General features: G+C 42.5%; 1 protein-coding gene across 1 annotated transcript in view; it reads right to left on the bottom strand.

Annotated features, from left to right (window-relative positions):
• Positions 1-23566, bottom strand: part of TMEM59L (transmembrane protein 59 like) — a 101462-nt gene that overhangs the window by 59192 nt on the left and 18704 nt on the right. The window contains exon 2 of the mRNA XM_077475935.1: positions 12529-12634. Coding sequence (XP_077332061.1) covers positions 12529-12634 — 106 coding nt within the window. The remainder of the gene's footprint in view (positions 1-12528; positions 12635-23566) is intronic.

The following is a 23566-nucleotide window of genomic DNA, read 5'->3' as shown; positions in this document are numbered from 1 at the left end:
CTGTGTTTCTTCTGAGAAAAGAACCATACCCTGGTTTATAAATACTCAGGGTTTCAAGTCTCATTTCACCTCACATTCAATAAGCCTGGTTGTGGCTCCTCTACTGCTAGTTCTTTGCTACTGATTGCTATGCTACCCTGTGTTCTTGTAAGGCAACAGACATCTGATCTAAAATAACAATGAAAGTTTCACATCTGAATTTATTTCTGGGAGAAAAAACAGGTTTCTCTGAGACTGATGTTGAGTTTGCATCATATTGCTTGTTTCTCTTTGTTGACCTGCTGGTAGTTGATTTGTAGTATGCAATGCTACAGAAGAGTTCCAGCTCTCTATACCCACACCTCCATACCTACACTATATTACCAAAAGTATTGGGATGTCTGCCACGCACATGAACTTTAGTAGCATCCGAGCCTCAGTCCGTAGGGTTCAATATTGTGTAGGCCCACCCTTTGCAGCAATAACAGTTTCAACTCTTCCGGGAAGGCTGTCCACAAGGTTTAGGAGTGTGTCTATGGGAATGTTTGATCATTCTTCCAGAAACGCACTGATATGGACGAGAAGTCCTGGCTTTTTCTCAGTTTTTTCACGTAAACATCAATTCCTTGGAAAGCCTTATTTGTACTGTTGAAGGCAGTACAAAAATTATGTTCCAGATCTTAGTTATCAAGACAGTCCCAATGCCTGAACTTCATGTCTTGCTTCAGGTGTTTGCTCCAAGTTACTTTTATATTTAAACATTTTATTGAGTTTTGAGAAACAGAACAGAAATGAAAAAAAAATTATTGCGGACGCAGCCGCCAGATGTAGTTAATAACAAAAACGTACCTAAGGTCAGGAACATTCAGGTAGGAAAATGACAATCAAGGCACGTAAATTAGGTTAAGTAGTATAAGTTACAGTTATCTAGTGACATAAATATTTTATGTGGCAAGGATAACATTTGTACTTATTTCCATATTTATAACCCATATCAGAGTGAATAGGGTGCCTTAAGTTATATGTCAACATGGGATTCATTCTGAATAGTCCTATATTCTGTTACTGACAGGCATATTGTGTGGGTTCCTATAATCTGGGACCAAGAGCAAGAGGCTGTAGAACCTCTTGTACAACCTTATTGACGCCGAGTTATAGTCCTACAGCCTGTCGTCAGTGTATGGATTAGGTAATTCTTGAGTGGGTTTTATGAGACCCACCGTGGTGGAGAATAAACCATAACTTCTGCTCCTAAGGGCTAGTAAGTGAAGATTCGGGACCCTGGTATTCCACTCCCCCTCCCTCTCACCCCAACTGGGATCTGACTGTGAGAGGGCCCAATAAAAAAAAAAATTTTTTACTTCGTCCCATTGTTAGTGAATAATGACAGCCCAATCGTCAACTGGAGATTGTGACATGAAAGGTTTGAAAGTAACTATGTCAGTGAGGTTTAGAGACAGTTTAAGGGTCAACCATAGTTGCTACTAATTGTTAATTATGGGGGAGGATAAAGGGAATATAGGATAGTGAGGTACAGATGTCAAATATGCATATCCTGAAGTAGGTATGTATGTGGGGATCCCCCCCCCAGGTCAAGCTATTGGTTACATAGAAGTTTTTTGTATTCCTCTGATTGTTGAAACTGCAGCCAGCAGGCCCATGTATTCTGGAATTTATGTGAGGTTTCTTTGGCTTGATGTATTAGGGCTTCCATCTCGGCAATTCTGGATACCCTCTGCAACCATACTGCGACGCTAGGAGGGGTGTTTGATTTCCAGTGTGTAGGGATGCAAAGTTTTGCTGCGTTAATTAAGTGGTGCATAAGGGACTTCCTGTATTGCCTTTGGGGTAAAGAGGTGTGGTGAAGCAAGAATTGAGCTGGAGTAAATGTAGGCGTGTATGTTGTGATTTTCGCGATGAGACGGTGAACTGCGACCCAAAAGGGTTGGATTCGGTCGCATTCCCACCAGATGTGCAAGAGAGTTCGCCTGGCTCCCTCACACCTCCAACAAGTGAGTGAGACCTGGGGATAACATTTGTGTAGCCGATCGGGAGTTCTGTACCAACGCGAGTATATTTTGTAACCGTTTTCTTGTATCAACACGTTTAAGGAGCCTTTGTGTATATTGAGCCAAATATTATCCCAATCCTCTTGAGTCAGCGTTATGTTTAGGTCATGTTCCCATCTCTGGACGTAAGGGTTTTCCGATTTAGATGGCGTTGGGGATAGCATGGTGTACAGTTGGGAGATAAGGTGTTTAACAGGGTCCCTGTTATTGCACAAGGTTTCAAATGGGGTGAAAGCTCTACTCCATTGTTGTGATGTGGACGTCTGAAGTAAAAAGTGGCGAATTTGAAGGAATTGAAAAAACGATAAATCCCATTCGGGGAAACAGGATGTGAGGGTGGAGAAAGGGATTAATTCTCCCTTGTCGAAAAAAGCTCCTGCCTTTCTGGCGGTGAATGCCTTATCGAGAGTAGTTGAACAATTAAGCAAGCCCGGAGGAAAATCTGGATTTCCATCCAGCGGGGTCATTGGGCCAGGAGTTTGAGCTATGTGTGACCTCTGGCAGACACGACTAAAGGTGTGTATGGTTGGGCCTATTAGGGGGTGTTTTAAGGTGTCTGGTAACGTGGAGCGAAAGTTGATCCAGGGTAGGTGGTGTATTGGGATTGATGAAAAAGCACTCTCCAGTCTCACCCATGCTTTAATGTCAGCATGTACGTGCCAGTCAACTATTCTGGACAAGAGGCAAGCCCAATAATACTTCTGTACATCTGGTAGTCCTATTCCCGGTTGCCCAATGGGTTTTACTAAGGTGTCCCATTTGATGCGGGGAGGCTTGTCTGCCCATAAGAATTTTAAGCAAATACTTTTGTACGTGGAAAAAAACGCTAGAGGAAGTTTAATAGGGATTGTCTGTAAAAGGTATAAGAGTCTGGGAAGGGCGTTCATTTTCAGGATCGCCACTCTACCAAACCAGGAAAAGGATTGTTTATGCCAAAGTTCGAGGTCCTGTCTGAGGGTGTTAAGAAGTGGTAAAAAGTTTCTGGGGTATAAGTCTCCCAACTTGTCCGGAAGCTGTATACCCAGATATGTGATGGAATGCGATTCCCAACTAAAAGGAAAATTGGCTTTACATAACCGTACAACATCTTCAGATAGAGTGATATTAAGGGCTTTAGATTTACCAAAGTTAATTTGGAGATTGGAAATTTCCTTGAACAGGGCAAAATCTTGTAATAGATTGGGAATTGTGGTGATCGGATCAGTGAGGAACAGGAGTACATCATCGGCGAAAGCCACTACTTTGTGTTGAATATCCTTAACCTGTACCCCTTTGACAGATGGATTTTCCCTGATTCTTTGGAGCATTGGTTCCATGGTAAGAACGAAAAGTATGGGGGAGAGAGGACAACCCTGTCTGGTTCCGTTGGACAGGGAGAAGGCATCCGACAGGTGACCGTTAATTTTGATTTTAGCTGACGGGGACGAATAAAGTGCTGTGATATATGCTAGGACATGTTCTCCAAATCCCATCGATCGTAAGGCTGCTAGCATGTAATCCCAAGCCACTCTGTCGAATGCCTTCTCCGCGTCCAGGGAAAGAAAAAAGCCAGGGGTGTTGTGGGTTGTCATCCAGTAATGCATATTGATAGCTTTTAGGGTGTTGTCGCGAGCCTCGCGATTTGGGATAAATCCAACTTGGTCTAGTGAGATTAAAGAGGGTAAAAGGGGAAGAATTCGGTTCGCCAAAATTTTAGCATAAAGTTTTATGTCCACGTTGATTAAGGAGATGGGTCTGTAATTGGAGACTAGGGCTGTGTCTCTGCCAGGTTTGGGAATGACTGATATATGGGCCATAAGGATGTCAGAGTGTTTTGTGGAATCAGTAGGCAATGTATTGAAAAATGTAATTAAAAACGGGCGCCAGGTTTCCGCAAATATTTTATAATACCCGGTAGATAATCCGTCTGGACCCGGGCTTTTGCCTGTTTTCAATTGCTTAAGGGCCATCATCATCTCCTCTCCTGTAAATGGAGAATCTAAGCTTGCTGCCGTTTCAGGGGAAATGGGTTGTGGGCTGTAGTGTGCCAAAAAATCTATCATTTTCTATTGTCTCTCTTTCGCGGCGGACTCAGTGTTTGGTGTTGGGAGATTATAAAGATTCTTATAAAAATGACGAAATTGATTGGCAATATCAGTGGGGATTACATGTTTGTTTCTCTGAGGATCTAGGATATGATGAATGTTCGAAGAGGCTCGTTTTGTTTGGATTGCCCTCGCTAAATATTTACTGGCTTTATTGCCAAATTCATAGAAAATGCGTTGTGTGAGTGCGAATTTGCGTCTGATGGTTTTACCTAATTATGTGGTCAGCTCTTCCCTTGCTAACTGGAGAGATTGGAGAGTGGATTCCGCAAGTGATTGCTTATGTTTGGTCTCAAGGGTAAGAACGCGCTCAGATAAGTCGTGTATGCGGGCCTGTCTGATTTTCCGTCGTTTAGCTGCCAAGGCCATAAATTCTCCACGGATCACGCATTTGTGCGCTGCCCAGAGTGTGAGCGGGTTTATGTCGTCGGATGTGTTCTCCTGGAAGTATTGTTTAAGGCATGTACCAATTTTGTGAACATTGTCAGCGTCTGTCAAGAGAGAGTCGTCTAAACACCAGGTGAATGGTGTGATTGGTGACCGTGGAAAGGAGACAGTAATAGCGATTGGGCGGTGGTCCGAAATAACCATAGGGTCTATAGACGCTGTCAAAAGGGAATCTAAGTCATTTTGAGACATAAAAAAATAGTCAATTCTCGTGTACTTACGATGTGGAAGAGAGTAGAACGTATAATCTCTATCTCGTGGATGGAGGGTGCGCCAGGTGTCATGTAGAGTTAGCGTCTGCAACTGTTTTTTGATCGCGTGCAACGCTTGGTAGGTAACGGAAGACGTTCCCGAGGATGAGTCTACTGTTGGTGAAAGAGGTAAATTGAAGTCTCCTCCAACCACTAGCATTCCCTGGCAGAAGGAGGTGAGTTGATGAATCGCATCTCGAAGGAATGGGACTTGTAGCTTGTTTGGGGCGTATAAGTTGGCCAGAGTGACAGTCTGGTTGTACAGTTTCCCTTTAAGAAATACGTAGCGGGCATTTGCATCGACAAGGGTATCTTGAATTTGGAAAGGACAGTGTTTGGAGATCAAAATGGAGACTCCTTTAGATTTGGCCTCCACATTGGTGGCGTGGTAAGCGATCGGGTAGTATAAGGATTTTAATTCGGGCATGTTGTGTGATTTGAAGTGAGTTTCCTGGAGGAAAACTATATCGGCTCTAGGTTTTTTAAGGAGTACCGTATATACTCGAGTATAAGCCGAGATTTTCAGCCTCTTTTTTGAGGCTGAAAGTGCCCCCTCGGCTTATACTCGAGTCACCGCTGTCTGACTGCTCGATCAGCGTATCGAGCAGACAGACAGCGGCCATTCTAAAATTCAAAAGCCGCGCCTCCGTCTCCGCCTCCGCCTGTGATAGGCGGAACACTGAATTTCCCAGCAGTCAGTGTTCCGCCTATCACGGAAATCCGCTCATCCTCGTACTACCGACGAATATGAGAGGATGTCCGTGATAGGCGGAACACAGGCTGCTGGGAAATTCAGTGTTCCGCCTATCACAGGCGAAGGCGGAGGCGCGGCTTTTGAATTTTAGAATGGCCGCCGAGAAGAGCGGCGATCCTGGAAGGACGGAGGAGGCTCGGGACGACGGCTCGGGACGGAGGAGGCACGGGACGGCGGCTCGGGACGGCGGCTCGGGACGGAGGCTCGGGACGGCGGCTCGGGACGGAGGCTCGGGACGGCGGCTCGGGACGGAGGCTCGGGAATTGACTTTGTGGGTATTAGTCTAGCAGAGCTCTGTGCAAGGAGCAGTATAAAGGTAAGAAAAGGGATCCTCCCGTCAAGTTCTCCTTAATTATTTTGCTGATAGCGATTAAGAAAAGTAAGGGCTGTTTTAGAAGTTAATTGATCAACCTCTGTGTGCATTGTATTGTGTGACTGGTATAAGTGTAAAATGATTTCATAAACACTGGTAAGCTTTAAAGTGCAGCAAGTCCATACAGGATTTCTACACATACTAATTGGCATTGTAGATTCAAAAACAAACAAACTATAAACTATGTCCTTATTCTCCAATAATAATCCATACAAATCCCCTACATAATGGCCGGTGATCTATTTTTTCATGAAATAGTTTCTCACTGTGGGTTTTGCTTCCTTGTAATGCCAAATCTTTCCTTTCCCCCATATCTTTTTGATTGGAGCAAGCAGTGCACATTAGTCGTAGTCACACAAGGCTGCACGGACACACACACACAAGGCTGCACGGACACACACACACAGGGATGGATGGATGGACACACACACACAGGGATGGATGGATGGATGGACACACACACAGGGATGGATGGATGGATGGATGGACACACACACAGGGATGGATGGATGGATGGATGGACACACACACAGGGATGGATGGATGGATGGACACACACACAGGGATGGATGGATGGATGGATGGACACACACACAGGGATGGATGGATGGACGGACACACACACAGGGATGGATGGATGGATGGACGGACACACACACAGGGATGGACGGACACACACACAGGGATGGACGGACACACAGGGATGGACAGCCATGTCTCACCCTCGGCTTATACACGAGTCAATAAGTTTTCCAGTTTTTTTGGGGGTAAATTGGGGGCCTCGGCTTATATTCGGGTCGGCCTATACTCGAGTATATACGGTATAAGGAGCTGAGATCTTTTTTCAGGTGTATTTAAACCTCTTACGTTCAGGGAGTATAGCTTGACCTGGGGGGATGGGGTTGTAATGTCTTTACGTGGCATATTGATATGTAAGAATCTCACTAAGCAGATAAATAAGAATTAGAGTGGGGGTGTGAAAAAATGGAAGGGGGGGAGGAAAAAGGGGAACGTGTTAGGGTACAAGGTAAGAGAGAAGAGAGAATTTTCACGTCACTGAGGTGTACCGGAAAGGAAGGGGACCAGCCCCTCCTTTAATGTTTCTAGTGTTCGGACGGGTACAGCGCCCAAATGGGGGCCACCCCTGTTGTCAGAGGTATTTCCCACTGGGTCCCTGTGTGGGGATTGGACAATACCAGTCGGAAGGAAATTAGAATGTGGATAAACTATAAATCTATTTCGCGCCACCGCCATCCATGGCCCGAAGTATATATTCATCAGAAAATAGGGAGGTATCTAGTCACCATACATGTTATAATTCAATTTGGGAATCTGGCGAGAAATACATAAACCTTGATATCAGGGTATCATGCTGAGTACTTATGCGTCTAGATAGACTGCAACTCAAGGTCTATCCAGACCAGTTGTAGTCAATGGTATTGCCTTTGGTTCTAGAGAACCATAGGTTGGCAGACCTCTATTCCACAAATGATATTATCTCGAAATTGTAGAGGAAAAGGATTATAAATGTCATTGAGTACTTAACGAAAAACTGTGTGCAACAAAACCTTGGGAAGCTGTAAACTAAAAGCAATAACTGTAAAAAACAGATAACAAACAACAAACAAACCAGTAAAGTACATTTCTTAAACCCGTTTGTGAGTCATATATTCAATTTTTACCCCATAATCTAGCAAATAGTAATGTGACCCCTAAGAAAGTCTGAAGGGGAATTTCCATGAGAATATGGGCCTGGGCAGATTAGGCATATGGTGTCCCTAGGGACATGCTATAAACGCCCTTGTTTCCCATTTCAGTCGTGAAAACTGAAAAAGGAAAGTAATGCCAAATCTAAGTATCTACAATATTATGAGGGTGTGTACCCACAACTAGCCTTTTGTAGCGGCTGATAAGCATGTCAGGGGTACACCATATTACTACCTCGGAGAGGATCTTAGTTGGCATGTGGATGCGACCAGATTATTGTATCCTCATGTACCTGCTAGTGGGTGAAATGAATATTGCACCTAAGCTAGGAGGGGGTGCAGGAAGGCCCAAGTTGGTGCAAAGGTCTCTATATATTGGTCGATAGAGGTTGAAGTCCTCTTTTTGAGCTGAGTTTTGGGTTCCAAAGGATCCGTGCAAGTAATGAGGAGTATAGGAAAACGTGGTTGAGCAAAGTCAAACACGGTAAAGTCTAAGGGTTGGGGGCCTTCCTGCATTCCCTCGGTGCATCCCCACTTCCCTATTGTATTAAGGCGAATAGAATTAGATAATAAACCGTAAGCAAGGCAAATAAGCTTCTAAAGCGACAAATAGAGCCTAACAGAAACCTGGTCCCATCCCTTTCATGAACTTCATCTTCATGTTGAACGGGGTATATTAAACTAATCCTTTACAACCCCTGCTGGAGATCTTGGGTCTTGGACTGCAGCTGTACAAGAGGGAAGTCTTTGGTTGCTACTCCCCAAACAGTCATCCTGTCAAATCTTACCCTGTGTCTTTGAAAAGGCTCAGCAGTGGGGTGGAAGTTGGCTGCTCCAAGTTACTTTTAATATATCAGTCATGTTAAAACAAACATCCTGAATTGTAAAAATATATGAGAAGTTGAAACATCTGTCAGAAGCCTTCATCCCTTTGCTTGCCTCTGTAGTCAGGCTTAAGACCCCTTTCACACTGGGGCGGGGGCTAAGTCGGCAGTAAAACTGCGCTATTTTTAGCGGTGCTTTACTTCGTGGCACTATTTGGCCGATAGCAGGGCGATTTTACCCCCGCTAGTGGTCTAGAAAGGGTTAAAACCACTGCAAAGTGCTCCAGTGTGGTTGCTTTCACACTGGAGACACAGCAGTGGCTCTTTCAGGGAACTTTGCAGGTGCTATTTTTAGCGCTGTAGCGCCTACAAAGCGCCCCAGTGTGAAAGGGGTCTTACTGTTCCATATCCTGACACCCACACACACTTATTTAATAAAATACATTTTATATATTTTTTTTAAATAAAGGAAAGCTGTGGCTCCCTCAAGCAGAAGGGGATCTGGAGCAGTTGCCCCTTTTTATCCCCTTATAAATCCAACATTGATGATCTATCTCTATCTGCTCCAGGTTCTAGCCAACTGTCAGGACCTGGATCAACTGCTGGTAGCACCATGCTGCCTGGAGCTGAAGGGCACAGTAGCTGTGGCCACCAGCTGGTGTCTCCCAGCAGCCAGCAGATCACAGTAATAGTCTCCACCTGATGCTGGCTACTTGATTTTTATCAGTGCTTCATGGTTTTGCCTGTTAGCCACACACCTGCTTGCTGATTATCCTGCATCCTGACCCCTGTCTTATATTGTACCTTGCATCAAGTACCATGTATCCTGTTACCCCATCTCTGCTCCCATTACTCCCAGTCCCAGCCCTTTTTAGGCCCTGTCTGTCTATGTCAACTTTCCCTCCATTTGTATACTGTATAGTGTATTACAGTTAGGTTGGTGGCTTGCTTTTGTTTCATTGTCATGTTTATTTTATAACTTTTGCCTTGCTTATGGTCTATTGGTGTTGATTGGGTGTTTTGTACATTAATAAACTTTAATTTTTAATCATATCCAGCCTTTTTTCAGTTTCTTGAAGTGTAGCCCACTGATCTGGTCATCCCCGCCACTGCTGGATGCCTGCATTTTGTATCCCTTACACCAGGCATGCTCAACCCATGGCTTGCGGAAACATCTGATGTGTCCCACAACCTCAAAGGTATGGCTACAAAGACCTTGATAAAGTGAAGGTTGAAACACTGTTTCAGAGCTTTTTTGTCTGATCACACCTGAATGTGAGGGTGGGATTATTGGTGATCAGGTTAATTTAAAAAAAAATTTTAATTTTTGTGCGTAAACAGTGGGTAAACATCCAATGGGGCTTGGTCCCACGGAAAATGATGATTATGATTGTTGTTTAAAATCTTCAATATGCTATTCAAAAAAAAAAAAAAATCAAAATTCTGAACCATTTTATTCTGGCTTACGTCAATTATCAAATCACTTATGTAGCACTTACCCCCGAAGGAGCTGCTGGTTATTTTTGGGCTTACCGTTACCTTCCGTTCTCCTTGTGACACGTCTAGGGGATATCCCGTGGGAAGATGACCCAGTAACTTGAAACTGACAATAGATCCAGTTAAATGGATTTTATTTGCAAATGTCAACCATTGAACAGTCTTTTAACTTGGGATCAGAGGGTTGGAAAGGAAAGCTCAGGTACTCTCAATGTCAAAGTCTATAAATGTTGAGGAACTTGCTTACTTTGACTGCATCCAGAGAATAGCCATTCGCAGCTGGATGAGCACTCAGGTTGGACAGTCCTTCTCTCACAAGGCCTAGCAGCCAACAAGGTGCCTACTCAGGAACAAAGTCTTTATCACTGACATTGTAGCAGAACACGTAGGGAAACTAAGCTGTAGAACACTTGTAGGATACCTGGATCTTTCAACCCACTTGGCGATATCCCCAAGACCGGATTCTCTTGGTTACTTCAGCCCTTACAGGCTCTTGTTAAGAAACCAACCTCATGCATGGTATTCTTCGAAAGGGTTCTCCCCTGGATTGCTCGAAGTATTCTGGGTCTCTCCCGGACCGGAGACAGCACCCATCCACCTCAGAGTCCTTCCTCAGTTCCCTTGCCCTGGGCTAGCCCCGAAACATCAAATTTGGGTGGAACTGCACCCCAGGCCATAGCCTTTCTGAGGGCTGGTCAGGAGGACCAGGACCATATACTCAGCACAGCAAACTGGACCGGAACCCAGAACCACGTGACATCCGTGTCTTAAATACCCTTTCCCAGAGGGCACAGTGGGAGGGCCACTCCCACTGACCTGACTCTGAGAGGGAATAATTCAAGCGCCTAACCAGACCATAGTTCCACGCCTGCCACCAGAGACAGTGCCTCCTGTGGCCAGGCTGAACATCCCACAGTCCAGTCAGACTGACACAGAGCCAAATTTAGTCAAATAGGCCCAAACCAAACTGTAGTTTGGGTAAAGCTTTTAACTTTGAAAAACATAGTGCATGCTCTTCAGGAGCCAGCCGCTACACTTAATTGACCCATGCTGTTCTAAAGGTTGAGCAGCCTTGCCTTATACCAACATATAGTGAGTGTGAGTGTAACTTACTGCTAATATAGCCCTTTTCAACAGCAGCTACTATCTGTCCCTGAAAACACTCTGGGGTTGATTTACTAAACCTGGAGAGTGCAAAATCTGGTGCAGCTGTGCATAGAAACCAATCGGCTTCCAGGTTTTATTGCCAAAGCTTCATTGAACAATCTTAAGTCAGAAGTGGATTGACTACTCTGCACAGCTGCACCAGAATTTGCACTCTCCAGTTTTAGTAAATCAACCCCTCTGTGATCTAGCCTGATCTGCTTTAGCTCTGTCCAGCATGCAGTGAGTATGTGACTCAATGTAAATATGGATGTTTTCAGAGATTTTATCAGCAATCAGAAGCAGCAGCAACTAGTTCTCCCTGCAGGCACTCTGTGATCTGTCCTAATTACGCCATGTCTCCTCCTGCAGGCAGTAACATAAGGCTGCTGGAAACCCTGACTTTTATAGGAGGGGGGTTCTTACATATGAAAAACCCTGTGATTGACCCTTCTAAATCACCAGCAAAACACATGCTCAAATTGAACCAAAAGCTCATCTCAAATTATGAAAATGTTTATCCAAAATGTTTAAATAGTCTTCTGTTATACATAGGATGTTCAACTGACTGCATTCCTGGTTACTACTGGCTTCTTTTACAGTTATTTCTAACCTTTCCAACTTGGGAAGAGATTACAATTAGATGTATGATATTGTTCAACATTGGTATTTCTGCTTGCTATCATGTTCTCCTGGGCTTTTTGAATAGCACCTAAAGAAGTATACATGTATAACTTTATGTTATATTATATATCTGTGATCCTCCTCCCATGCTCATCTCCAGAGCCTCTCCCATCCTCTGGAACTCACTACCTCAACCTCTTCGGTTATCCCCTACGCTACCTTCAGGTGGTCCCTGAAATCTCATCTCTTCAGGGAAGCCTATCACTTCAACTAATTTTACCACTTCCATCAGCTCATTCCCCACATTTACAACCTTTTGTACCACCTGCCCCACCCTATTAGATTGTAAGCTCTTGTGAGCAGGGCCCTCCTAATACTCTTGTATTTTATTGTATTATAACTGTATTGTGTCCCTTTTATATTGTAAAGTGTTGGCGCTATATAAATCCTATATAATAACAATAATAATCTCTACGTGTGACTGATCACTACAGATGATATTAGGCATTGTTAATCATGTTTCAAGGTGTTGCAAGTTTAAATTAAAGCAGATTGTCCACTACTGAGCTACTGTGCTACCAAGCACTCATACCCATATATAAAACAATGTATTGTATTATATTTAAAACAATAAATAAACAGGAAATAGAACCCTTTAACATTACCCAAAATGAAAAGGCTGATGTAGAGTGTTTTACATGCTAAACCACAATCTACTTTTATAACTTAATATACCCGTTAAAACAGCATGTATTATCTTATTATGTCTATGATTACCTGACTCGCATTCAGCTCTTGTTGTGTTAAGATCAGCAATGACATCCACAAAGTGACAGATGGAGAAAAGTCTGCATCCTCTGTAGCAGGCACCAAGGACATCATCCTGTGGGAGGATACAGGCAGCATGAGTAGTTTGTTCTCTCATTTATTTCTCTAATCACTCAATTTCAAGTCTGATTAGATCTAAATCTGAAAATACATTTTAGGGTATGTCATTCTGGCATTAAACATTAACTATGGAGAAATTACAATGTGCTATTGAATCACAAATGTTCAAAATGACTTAATAGTTGGGAATCATAAAAGAAGAATATCACCAAACATTCAAGATGTTAACACACTTTTTATTAAATAATAATGGGTTCCAGGTTATCAAAGATACTTTACATCAGCTACATATTTTAATATTAAAAAATAAAAATAGCATCAGTGCAAAATCAACTTTGTGACCCATCTGCACTAACTTCTTGACTTTATCATAATAAAATCCTGAGAATATCATGTATGGATATTGTGTGTTCTCCTTTTTAACCGGGAAGGACTTTGCGTATTTCAAGACTATCCTTTGCTGAAAAGCCAGAGTCTCAGTTGCTGATGTTGAAATTTACAGATGCAAATGAGTCAGTGCAGTAATTACTTCCCATTCTCTCTATTAGTAAGATCCAGGCATAGTTTAAAATCGCAGACAGAGTGACTGTAAGAATTTAGCACCTGCATTAACAGCCCTTTTAAAAACCCATAGGGCTCTGTGCATCCATTGTCATTCGTTCATCTGGTATAAAATATCTATTTGTAAAGCAAAATTGTTTGCTTGTATGCTGCATATATTACAAAATTCTCTCCGCACTTGATCTAGCTAATGAACACAGAAAACTCAAACTAAAATGATCCCAACATTTAGAAAAAAAAATAGAGGTTTTTGTTGAATACATTTACAAGACATGTAAAGCCCCACTGCTGACCCAAAACAACTTTACAAAATGTGCTCACTCATATCCACAAGTGTTGAGTATTTCCCTTTGCTGCTGCTGGTGGAATGGAGTGGCGTAGGAATGAAACAAAGTGAGTATATGCTTCTGAGGAAGGTGGAGAAGTTACATGCCCTCTTTCCTTTGCCCTGCATAGGCTAACAAAAGGGTCATTTATAAAAATAAATAAAGACAATTAATAAAGGAAGGTTGATGAGAGTCAAATACTTTGAGGTCTCTTTTGAGCTCTGTTAGTCCCTAGTAGTGCAGATAAAGTAGCTGGTGGTTAGCTGCCAATGAGAGTGGACTTGAGTTGTCTCTGTGTGTTGTTACTTGCCTCATTTACCAGCATTTGAGTTGTGGATTTGGAACCGTTCACTCTCCCCCTTACAGGAATTATATATGTACTGTCTATCCCATGTACTCTGTTGGAGAGCCATCATAACACCTATCTCAAACTCTGTTGGACAGCCCATGAGTACAGCTATCTTACACTATGTTGTAGAGCCAGTGAATATACTCAGAGGCAGCCTGACCGGAAATTCCAGTGCCCAGGGTATGTAAGATATTGGGAAACAAGAACTGCAAACCATTGTTAGATGCAGTGTAGATTAACATACTGTACATTTGGGAGATTACAAGTTAACAGGTTTTGTACACCTGATAAAACCTTACTAAAACTATCGGCAAATATGAAAATAACACACATGATGTAGTCTGTTAAAAGCATTAACAAATAGAACAATGGACTCCTCTGCAACTGGTTTCATTACCTAAAAACAAAGGTGTACTCAAAGGCCTAAACAAAACACCCACTCAGCGCCAGTTCAGTCCTCAAACAAGCAAGTAGCAGAGAAAACAGGAAAATCTTAAAAAATAACGGAATATTTAAAAAGATTAATCAGCTGTTTAAAAATCGAATTGCTGAAAACCGAATTACTAAAACAGCGCTACATATGATATTGTTCCAATATCACAATATGTGGTCTTCCCCACACAATGCAGTTTATAAATGATGGTGTAAGTGATGTAGTAAGACAGTTCAATTTAGAGGAGAGATGGTTCTGAGTGTAGACTCCAAAACATTCAGAAAGTGCACCTATCATCGAGATGTAAAGACAATCCACTGCATGCTGCACACTCCCCCAGGGGGTCAAACTCACCAGACTCCTCTAAGTATATAAGCATTCAAGACAACCAGATGCCAGGAGCTAACGTCCTATTTTCTCATCATCATCACTCACAAGTATCCAGAGATGCAGAGGTTCCACAGTAATGTCATAAAAAGCAAGAGAATCCCCCCATGCATAACAGGACCCCTGAGTAAAACTGAGTACAAGCATAAAAGTGCAAAACGCAGAGGGCGCTCTTGCTATACTCAGCCGACCTAAGATGGAACACAAGTCTCCTTTCAGAAGCTGCAGTCACTGCCAGTTTAGACACTGAAGGGCGGTGGAGCGCAGAGTGTCACTGCAGAGCTGTCATGTTGGCCACGCCCTTTAGGGGTAAACTGCACTGTGTGAAGACCACATATTGTGATATTGGAACAATATCATATGTAGCGCTGTTTTAGTAATTCTGTTTTCATGCAATTCGACTATGAATATTTTTGCTAATGTTTGTTATTTTGGTTTTATTACCTGTTGCTCCTGACTGTAAATCTGTTATTTTTCTACTTCCTTTAACAGACAAAGCTAAAGCTCCAGTTAGAGGATTTAGACAAACCATTTTACCTGACGGGGTGCTTACAATGGTCAGATTTTAGTCATATAGTTAAAAATGTTATCCCAATATGTAAAGTCTAGTGGTTGATAATGATGCTGTCCAAGGGTGGCTATGTTGTTCCTTCAAAATACAGTGGAGTAGTGAGTGTAGCCACCCTAATACAGAAGGTGTATTACTGGCCTAGATCATTAGGTACAAATAAAGGAAAAAAAGAAAAGAAGAATGCAGCCACTACATACTGTATAGGGATATTGCATGAATTTAAACCTTTATGCTCAGGTAATCTATTTAATCAAATAACAGGTGGTAATTTTCATTCTACTTTCAAAATTTCGCAGTTGCATTTAGTTCTCCCTACTTTATCTTTTATCCTTTTAAATTGTTCAGTTTAATGATTATGTAAAATGACAGAGAGAGATGTCACATAAACACGCAACAAGACTTACAACATAAATAGACCTGAAGTTTGTGGTCTGGTCGGTATACCATGAAAAGGGGGCATACCCAAGGTAAGTAATGGGTAGTTTATGAAGGAGGATGTGCTCAGAAGTGCCCTGAAAAAGGGAAGGGCATCATGCACTGGAACCGACAAAGAACATGGGTGGACTGCTTAAATACCCTCCGGGCTCCTCCTATAAATTCAGGCCACCATACTGGCCTTCTTATTTATCATCGTGGCCCTATGACCGAGAGAGATGTGGATCACATAAACATGTGACAAGACTTGCATCATAAATAGACCTGAAGTGTGCCTTGGTGGTCTGGTCAGTGTGCCAAGAAAAGGCACTAGTTTCTTGATTACGTGGTAAGGTACTCCCTGTTGGGAGGCAGCTGAGACTGCTCCAATCCAAAAGAAATGTCCAGGGAACTGACTGGGGTTGAAGCCCAAGTTGCTTAGAAGGATCCTGACATGCTTGATAAACTGGCTGCCACTCAGGGGGCTGATTAGAAAGGGTAGCAACGAGCTACCATAAGATTGGCTGGGTCAAGCACTGTCAGTGGGCACCAGCCATTGTTAATCTGAAACAGGTTGATGTAAACCCCGGGGCTGATTTGTTGCATTTTGCAGACTGTGAGTTGAAGGGTGTAATGGTTCGGAGAGCGAGTCAGGTGGTGTCTGAGCAGTGTCTGATTGCCCGAGCCATTGACCGTAAATTCACTAGGTCATAGGAAACCGTAGAAAGTCTGGTAAATAGCCGCCTGGATGACTAGGCTGGGCAAAGCCCCAAAACAGAGAACGAGTAAGGATTTTAGACATGTCCCTGAAGAGGGCAGTCGTGATAGGTAGGCGTTTGCCACTGACTAAGAGTTGGTGCTTCTGTATGCCCTGTAGGAGGGACTTGACTACATGGGTTGAGAATACTGACAGTTTAGTGGGGTCCTGTAAGAACAGGAAATGCTGGACGCTAGCTAGGTATAGCCTGATAGTATTGCGAGAAACAACCAGTTGCATGTGACAATACCATATGAAGGCTAGGACGTGTCTAACGTGGCCTATCGCTGCTCTGGAGCAAGAGGCCAAAAACCTGCGATAAGTGTTCAAAGCAGTGCGATAGGCCTTCAGTGTGTTGGGGGCCAAGGAGTGGTTAATGAGCTGGGTTGCGTTGGTGAGGTGCAGCTTCAGTTGTCGTCAGCAACAACCAAGGTGAGACAGGAGTAATTGTTGGGTCGGCTCCAGGCTCCTGCTTTATAGATAATGTTGGCCGTGGCCTGATTGTCCGTGGTGAAGAGCACCATCTTTTCTGTCCAAGTGTGGCTCCAAACCTGGACAGCTGCCATGATGGGACACAGCTCGAAGAGTGATGAAAACTGGGTGAATGCAGAAATTTAAAGAGAATTTCTAGGGGCCAAGGCAAACCAATGGTGGTCGAAAAATGGCCGCGGAGCCCGTGGAGGCTGCAGCATCAGTGACCACCGTGGTGGCTCGGCTGACACTGCCGAGATGAACATTAAAATGCCATTCTAGCTGGTGGGGAACTTGTCCCACATAGCCAAGTCTGCTACTGCTGCTTGGTCTAGTTTGAGAATGTGGTCTGAATCTTGCACTGGAGTAAGAAATACTAAATGCTTTGATATAAAGGACCATCCTTTAGGAATAATCGTGAAGTTCAGCATCCCTAGAAAGGATTGCAACTGCCACATGGAGTCAGCTTGCTGGGCCGAGGTTGCGTATTGGCAAAGGGTTTTTCTTTTTTTTAAAGAGGGAGGAGTAGCTGGGACGATATTGCATTATGCAACAGTCTCAACAAGAGTGACAGGCTGCTGAGATGGTTTTGCATGGCTCCAAGGGTCTCAATGAATGAGAATTGAATTACTGAGAAAAGGACAGAAACACCTGGCTTACTGTACCCTTAAGCGAGCAGTATAAGGGATAAGGACAATGTCCGTTTGATTCATAAGTTCCGTAGGAGGAACTAATGAAGGATATGGGAGACAACGTATAATAAGAATTGATAGGACATAAAGAATGTGGTAACAAATCTTACTTGCGACAGTGGGCCATGTAAGTGAGTTTGCGGCGGACTGTGGCTGCAACATATTGGGAAGGTGTAATAGCATGATGCCATGCACGAAGCAAAACAACAAGGTTTGGTGTAGAAAATAGAACACGAGAAGTGCATACAAATGATTTGTAAGTTCGAGTATGGGAACCAAACACATGGAACGGGCGACACCGTGGGTGGCCATGAAATTTGACATGACAAAACACGGTAAAGAATCCTACTGGTGACCGTGCAACTTTGGACTGGAGCGGGTGTGCAATACATCTGAAGAGTGTGGTGTGGCGCTGTGCATGTTGCACAGAACATAACTTTGGTTTGGTAAATAAATGAGAGAAGAAATAAAGAGTGCTCCACGCTTAGGAGTAACCAGGTGTGCAGCCTCCACTGTGAGAGGCTATAAAGTTAATAAGTAAAGTAAATGGGGTGAGTGGTGCTACCTGTGAGTGGGACCAAAAGTTGGCGGGGGATGTGCCAACCAGGAAATTTAGGACTCAACCCTGAATCTTTTCCTAAGTACTGTGACTGAGGCAGTGCAAAATAGGAGATCAGTGTGGACATCTCGGTCTGCTGGAGCAGCCAGTAAGAGGGGATACCGGTGAATCGCTGATTAAGTCACCAAGAAAGTCCATCCATGTTTACCCACATATTGCCTTTCACCCCTTCAGGGGCAACAGGAGCTGGTGAGTGGAGACCCTTGAGGGGGAGCACGAGAGTCACCTATTTACTGAACACTTAATTTTGGAGCTTTTCCACTTTTGACAACACTCATATTGTTTTTTTTGGGACTTATTTTTTATGTTTTTTGTGCAACTTTTTAGTTTTTATTAATTTTTGGGTGGTATACACATTACACTCTTTGTGGTTGGTGCACTTACCATTTAGTTTGGTTTGTACACTTAACACAGATTTTTGGGTGTACATTCGGGATCACCTGATGGACTGATATTTTCTAAGGTTTATATGATTTTTGTGGTATTTATGGTGTCACTCACAGGAGTTATTATTTATTTTTTTCTGGACATTTAGCAACTATCACATTTACTGGTTTGCACATTTTCCATATAAGATTGCCATTATTGATGGTTTTTTGCACGTTATAATTATTGATGCACATACATGTGGATATTATTTGATCACTTATACATTATCTGATTATTTTAGCACTGTTGTATAATACGGTTACTATTGGTCAGGAACTCACTTTTGGTCCCACTCACAGGTAGTGCCACTCACCCCATTTACTTTACTTATTAAATGAGAGAAGAATTGTGTACAAATGATTCGCATGTTCCGCTGCGGGAACTAAAACACACGGCATGGGGGATACAAGGGATGGCTACGGTAGAAAGTATGCAATGTATCCGAAACGAATCAGTTGTAAAATGTATGAAATGAATCTGATACGAATCGGTCTTAAGGAGGACCAACCAACCACCCAGTCCACGAAGCTAATCAAAGTGCAGACAAGGCACCAGGTGGGTCTAATTTCCACCTCAATCAGCCACAGAAACCTTACAAACAATACATGCTCATCTCCAAATGGATGAGACGGCAACCCCATGGACAGTAAATCTTATAACCAGTGAAGCCTATGTCAAGTGATATTGGACAACGTCCCACAGCAGCTCGGTTCTACAAATGAATTGCGTTTGGCAGAAGGAACTTAGGAATGCACTACCCCTGTGTTGGGACATGACCGACAACAACTCGGAGGCAGGTTTTTACGAAAGGGATGCAGGATAGGAAGCATAACGAATTGCAAGATTGCACATGATACGAAAAGATTTGAATACTACCTGCGACAGTGAGCTGGAACCGCCGACGAAGACCACGAACAGAGAAGCTGCAATGAACTTGAGCTCGAATGCAAAGACTCACAAATGTGTGGTGAGCTGGGAATAGTCGGCCCAGTGACATGTAGTATCGCGCACTGGAGCCGACAAAGAGCATGGGCAGTGGGCTGCATTAAAAAACCCTCTGGGCTTCTCCCATAAATCCATAAATTCAGGCCTCCATACTGGAGATTATATATATATATATATATATATATATATATATATATATAAATATATATATATATATATATATATATATATATATATATATACACACACACACATAGTATACACACACAGCTGTGTAAAATAAATGTATGTTCAATCACTCTTTAGGCTTCATGGCTTCACAACAGCCTTCTTGTTTCTACACTGTCCATCTACACAATTCAAGTGGATTTTTCCTACGTTCACAGAAAAGCTATGCACAGAGTAAGGGAAATAATTAACTGTGACTGTTATGGCTTCATTATTGATTATTCTGTGGTTGCAGTAATCACAGTAATTAGTTAGACCAGTGACTGTGTAAGCAATACTAAAAGGTTTTATGATCATGGTAATCTTTATCCATTGCATTAATTAATAATAAAATAAAAAAACACCTGTAAAAAGCCTTATTTTTGAGTTTTCTTATAAATATGAAACTATTTTGAACACAGAAAACCATTTTTTTCCATGTGGAAGACATAGTGGTATATAATTTTTGTAAGCAATGTTCATAGGGACTGGAAAAAAATTGTGTCCGGATCAGCCATGATATTTTTAATGTTTCTACAATAAACAATTTGTGTGATTTTAAGATGTAAGCATTTATTATATGTCTATGTGCCTATAAAGTCCCAGCCACGTTTTTCTTCCCTTTGTAAGACAGCCTAAATATTGAATCCATGTTCCTTTTCCTCTATCAGTGGTTGTAACACCAAAATTGTCTTCCTACCAAAATTTTACTGATATAGATAATCTCTAGTCTGGATTCATCAGCAAATTTTTAAAACATTATCAGCCTTTAAATGGGCAGGTAGGTCTCCTAGAATAGCATGTGTTGCCTTACAACTTCTAACTACTGGTGCAGACTTAGCACTACATAAGGCTCCGTTCACATCTAGGTGTTGCTATTTTACAGGCACTTTTTGGGTGTTTTTGCAGCGTTTTGAAGTTGACAAGTCACCAATGTAAAAGCAATGCAATCTGCCAAAAAAAGAAGCTCATGTACTTTTCTGAGTGACAGTTGTTTTGCGTTTGGTGACAGAATGCTCAGATGTGAACAAAAAAATGAATTGGATTTGTCTTGTTGGGCATTTTAAGAGCTGAGACTTAGAGCAGAAAAACACCCAAAAATGGCTAGAAATGAACAGAGCCTAATATCCCGTATTACTACTTGGCCTCTCTTATGGTCATTATTAGTTAGTGCTTTACCCTACCTGCTGGTAACCCAGTGGCAGATCTAGAGGTGGAAGTCCTGGGCTCTCCACAAGATCTAAAACATCCAGTACAAAGCTTACTAATTTTCCCTGCAGATTAATCTTCCCATGAACATTTCTACTGGACCACAGTCATTAAATGGTCCCACTCACCCAACTCCTGGTCACCTCACACCCCTTTATGGAGAAATCCCGACAGCCAACACCTGAGTATGATAGTGGACAATAGCATATGATCTAGAATGGTCATTAACCACTTCACGCAAATCGATGTACCCGTATGTCGGTACCTTGACGCTAAATACCAGGGTTATAGCAGCAGCTAGCTAGTATTGTTTTCCTATAAAGTTAAGTAGTTTGTGTGCTTATTATTCTTGTTTAGTAAAAGCAGATTCATATACTACTGGGTTGATTTTCTTGATTTATTGCAAGAATTAAAGGATAGCTTCACCTTTTATAAAAAAAATAACATAAATGCACATCTTTTCACAGGTAAAAAAAAGTGCATTTATTATTTTATTTTTTTACACTGGAGCCTGTAAAGCACTGCAATGCCAGGATCCTGTAGATTCTCCAATATGGGCAGGCAGTTACTGAATTGCAGGAAGAACGAATGAACTCGCTGGCGCCCTCCTAGTTTGTTGAGCACTACAAGCCTTCAGCCATAGTGGCCGGTACTTGTAGTTCTTTCCTTCGCACAACTCTGTAAATAAATGACTCGGTCGCGTGCGCAGAGCCCCGAATGGCAGCACTGTTTTAAAATTGTCACAGCCAGTTTGACGAAAGGATCCCCTGCCCCCGCTGTCACATGGAGAGGGGGGGGGATTGGGGGTGGGAGGATGCAGGAGCTGTAACATGTTACATGAGCCACCCTAAATACAAATGGAACATGTAACATGTTCCAAAGGTGAACTAGCTTTGCAATGCTCAAGAACATTGCTGAGTGGTCATCAGCTCCTACTGCCTTTGATCTGATCCGACTTGTTTGACTCAGCTTACTCCTGAAATCCTGTTGCTGACTCCAGCTTGTGACCCAACCTTGTCTCCTGCTTGCTGTTCCAGTACCTTCTCTGCTCACCTGATACCAACCTTGGTCTGGCTCTGATTCCCCTCCTGGCTCCTGCGTCTGTACCTCTGCTGCCTAGTTGTCTGCCAGTTTGTCTGCTACACAGGTCTTTCGTTTTGCACCTACTACAGTGTTTACTGGTCCAGATCTCCTACAGACACCTGTGTCATTCTGTGCCCTGTTACACCCTTTTCTCAACTCCAAGGGAAACGTGACAAGCGGTGTAAGGGAAGCCCTCTCATCAACTTGGCCTTGACCAGGTTCATGACAAAAATACAGTCCTGCTCATTATTCGGCCCCATATAGAAAAAAAAATACATTAGTAAATGTGGTGCCAGCTATTTATGCTAGTATTCCTTTTCTAAACTGCATTATAAATATCCATAAAATGTAGGTGTAATATTTAATATGGCTTTCGTCCATGTGTTTGTATGCACATAGAAGTGTCCCTATTCAGCCCAGTATAGAAAACAAATACATTAGTAAATCTGGTGCCAGCCATTCATGCTATTATTCCTTTTCTAGACTGCATTATAAATATCCATAAAATTTAGGAGCAATATTTAATATGACTGTCCTCCATGTGTTTGTATGCACATAGAAATGCCCCACTTATTAGAGGACAGAAATGAAAACGTTGGCAATTCTGCAAGGGCATTGCTTTTTAATGGACACTAGTACACTGTATCTATGAAATCTAAAATGAATGGATTTCCCATTATAATTGGAAACTAAAGTCAGCATTACTTACCACTCTTTCACTAGGCTAAGGTCCTTGCATGCCTTCCACCACAAAGGAAGGCAGGTAGGTTTATTTTATTTCAGAAGAGACATTGAACAATTTTTGGGGATTTCTACTGGACATTCATTTTCATGCAGGAAAATGCAAAAGTTTTGCTTCATCAAAACTGGCAAGTGTGAATAGGCACTAAAAGTTTGGATTTCCCCTCACTTCCTCTCAGTGATAGGGGTCACCAGGACACATATAGTGATATAGAGGAGACACAGATGGCAATGAAAACCTAAGAGAGGGTGCAGCGCAGGAAGCCTTCCCAGACAGCAGAACACAATGATTACCGCTAGTGCCTATAACCGCTGCCAGTAATAACATGTACTAAATATGGCAGGCTGGTTGTACCCAAGTTGATTGATGGGTGAACTTAGGTACAATCAGCCTGCCCAACGATGGATCGAATCCCAGCTAGTTACTGTGGAACCATCCTAATTTTGATCCATATATGGGCAGCTTAAGTTATCACTCCCTTACCAGCAGATATAAATAGAAAATAGGACTAAACTCTCCAACTTACTTGACTGTCTAGTGCGGCTAATATCCCATGGTCTGCTGATATGATCTTTAGTGCTCTCTAAATAGGAAGATTGTGATACCACTGGTAATGATTTTATCATGCTATAATCTCTGCATGTGTATAGCAGACTTTTGCTTTGGCAGGGAGAAAGTAGATCAAACCTTTTAAAATGAAATAAACCACAATTTTTGCCCGCTGTTAAAATA

Source organism: Lithobates pipiens, unplaced genomic scaffold, assembly GCF_037356315.1.
Source record: "Lithobates pipiens isolate NorthernLeopardFrog02 unplaced genomic scaffold, aLitPip1_a1.2 Scaffold_13, whole genome shotgun sequence".
In the NCBI taxonomy this organism is placed as follows: Eukaryota; Metazoa; Chordata; class Amphibia; order Anura; family Ranidae; genus Lithobates; species Lithobates pipiens.
This window is presented reverse-complemented; position numbering and strand designations above follow the sequence as displayed.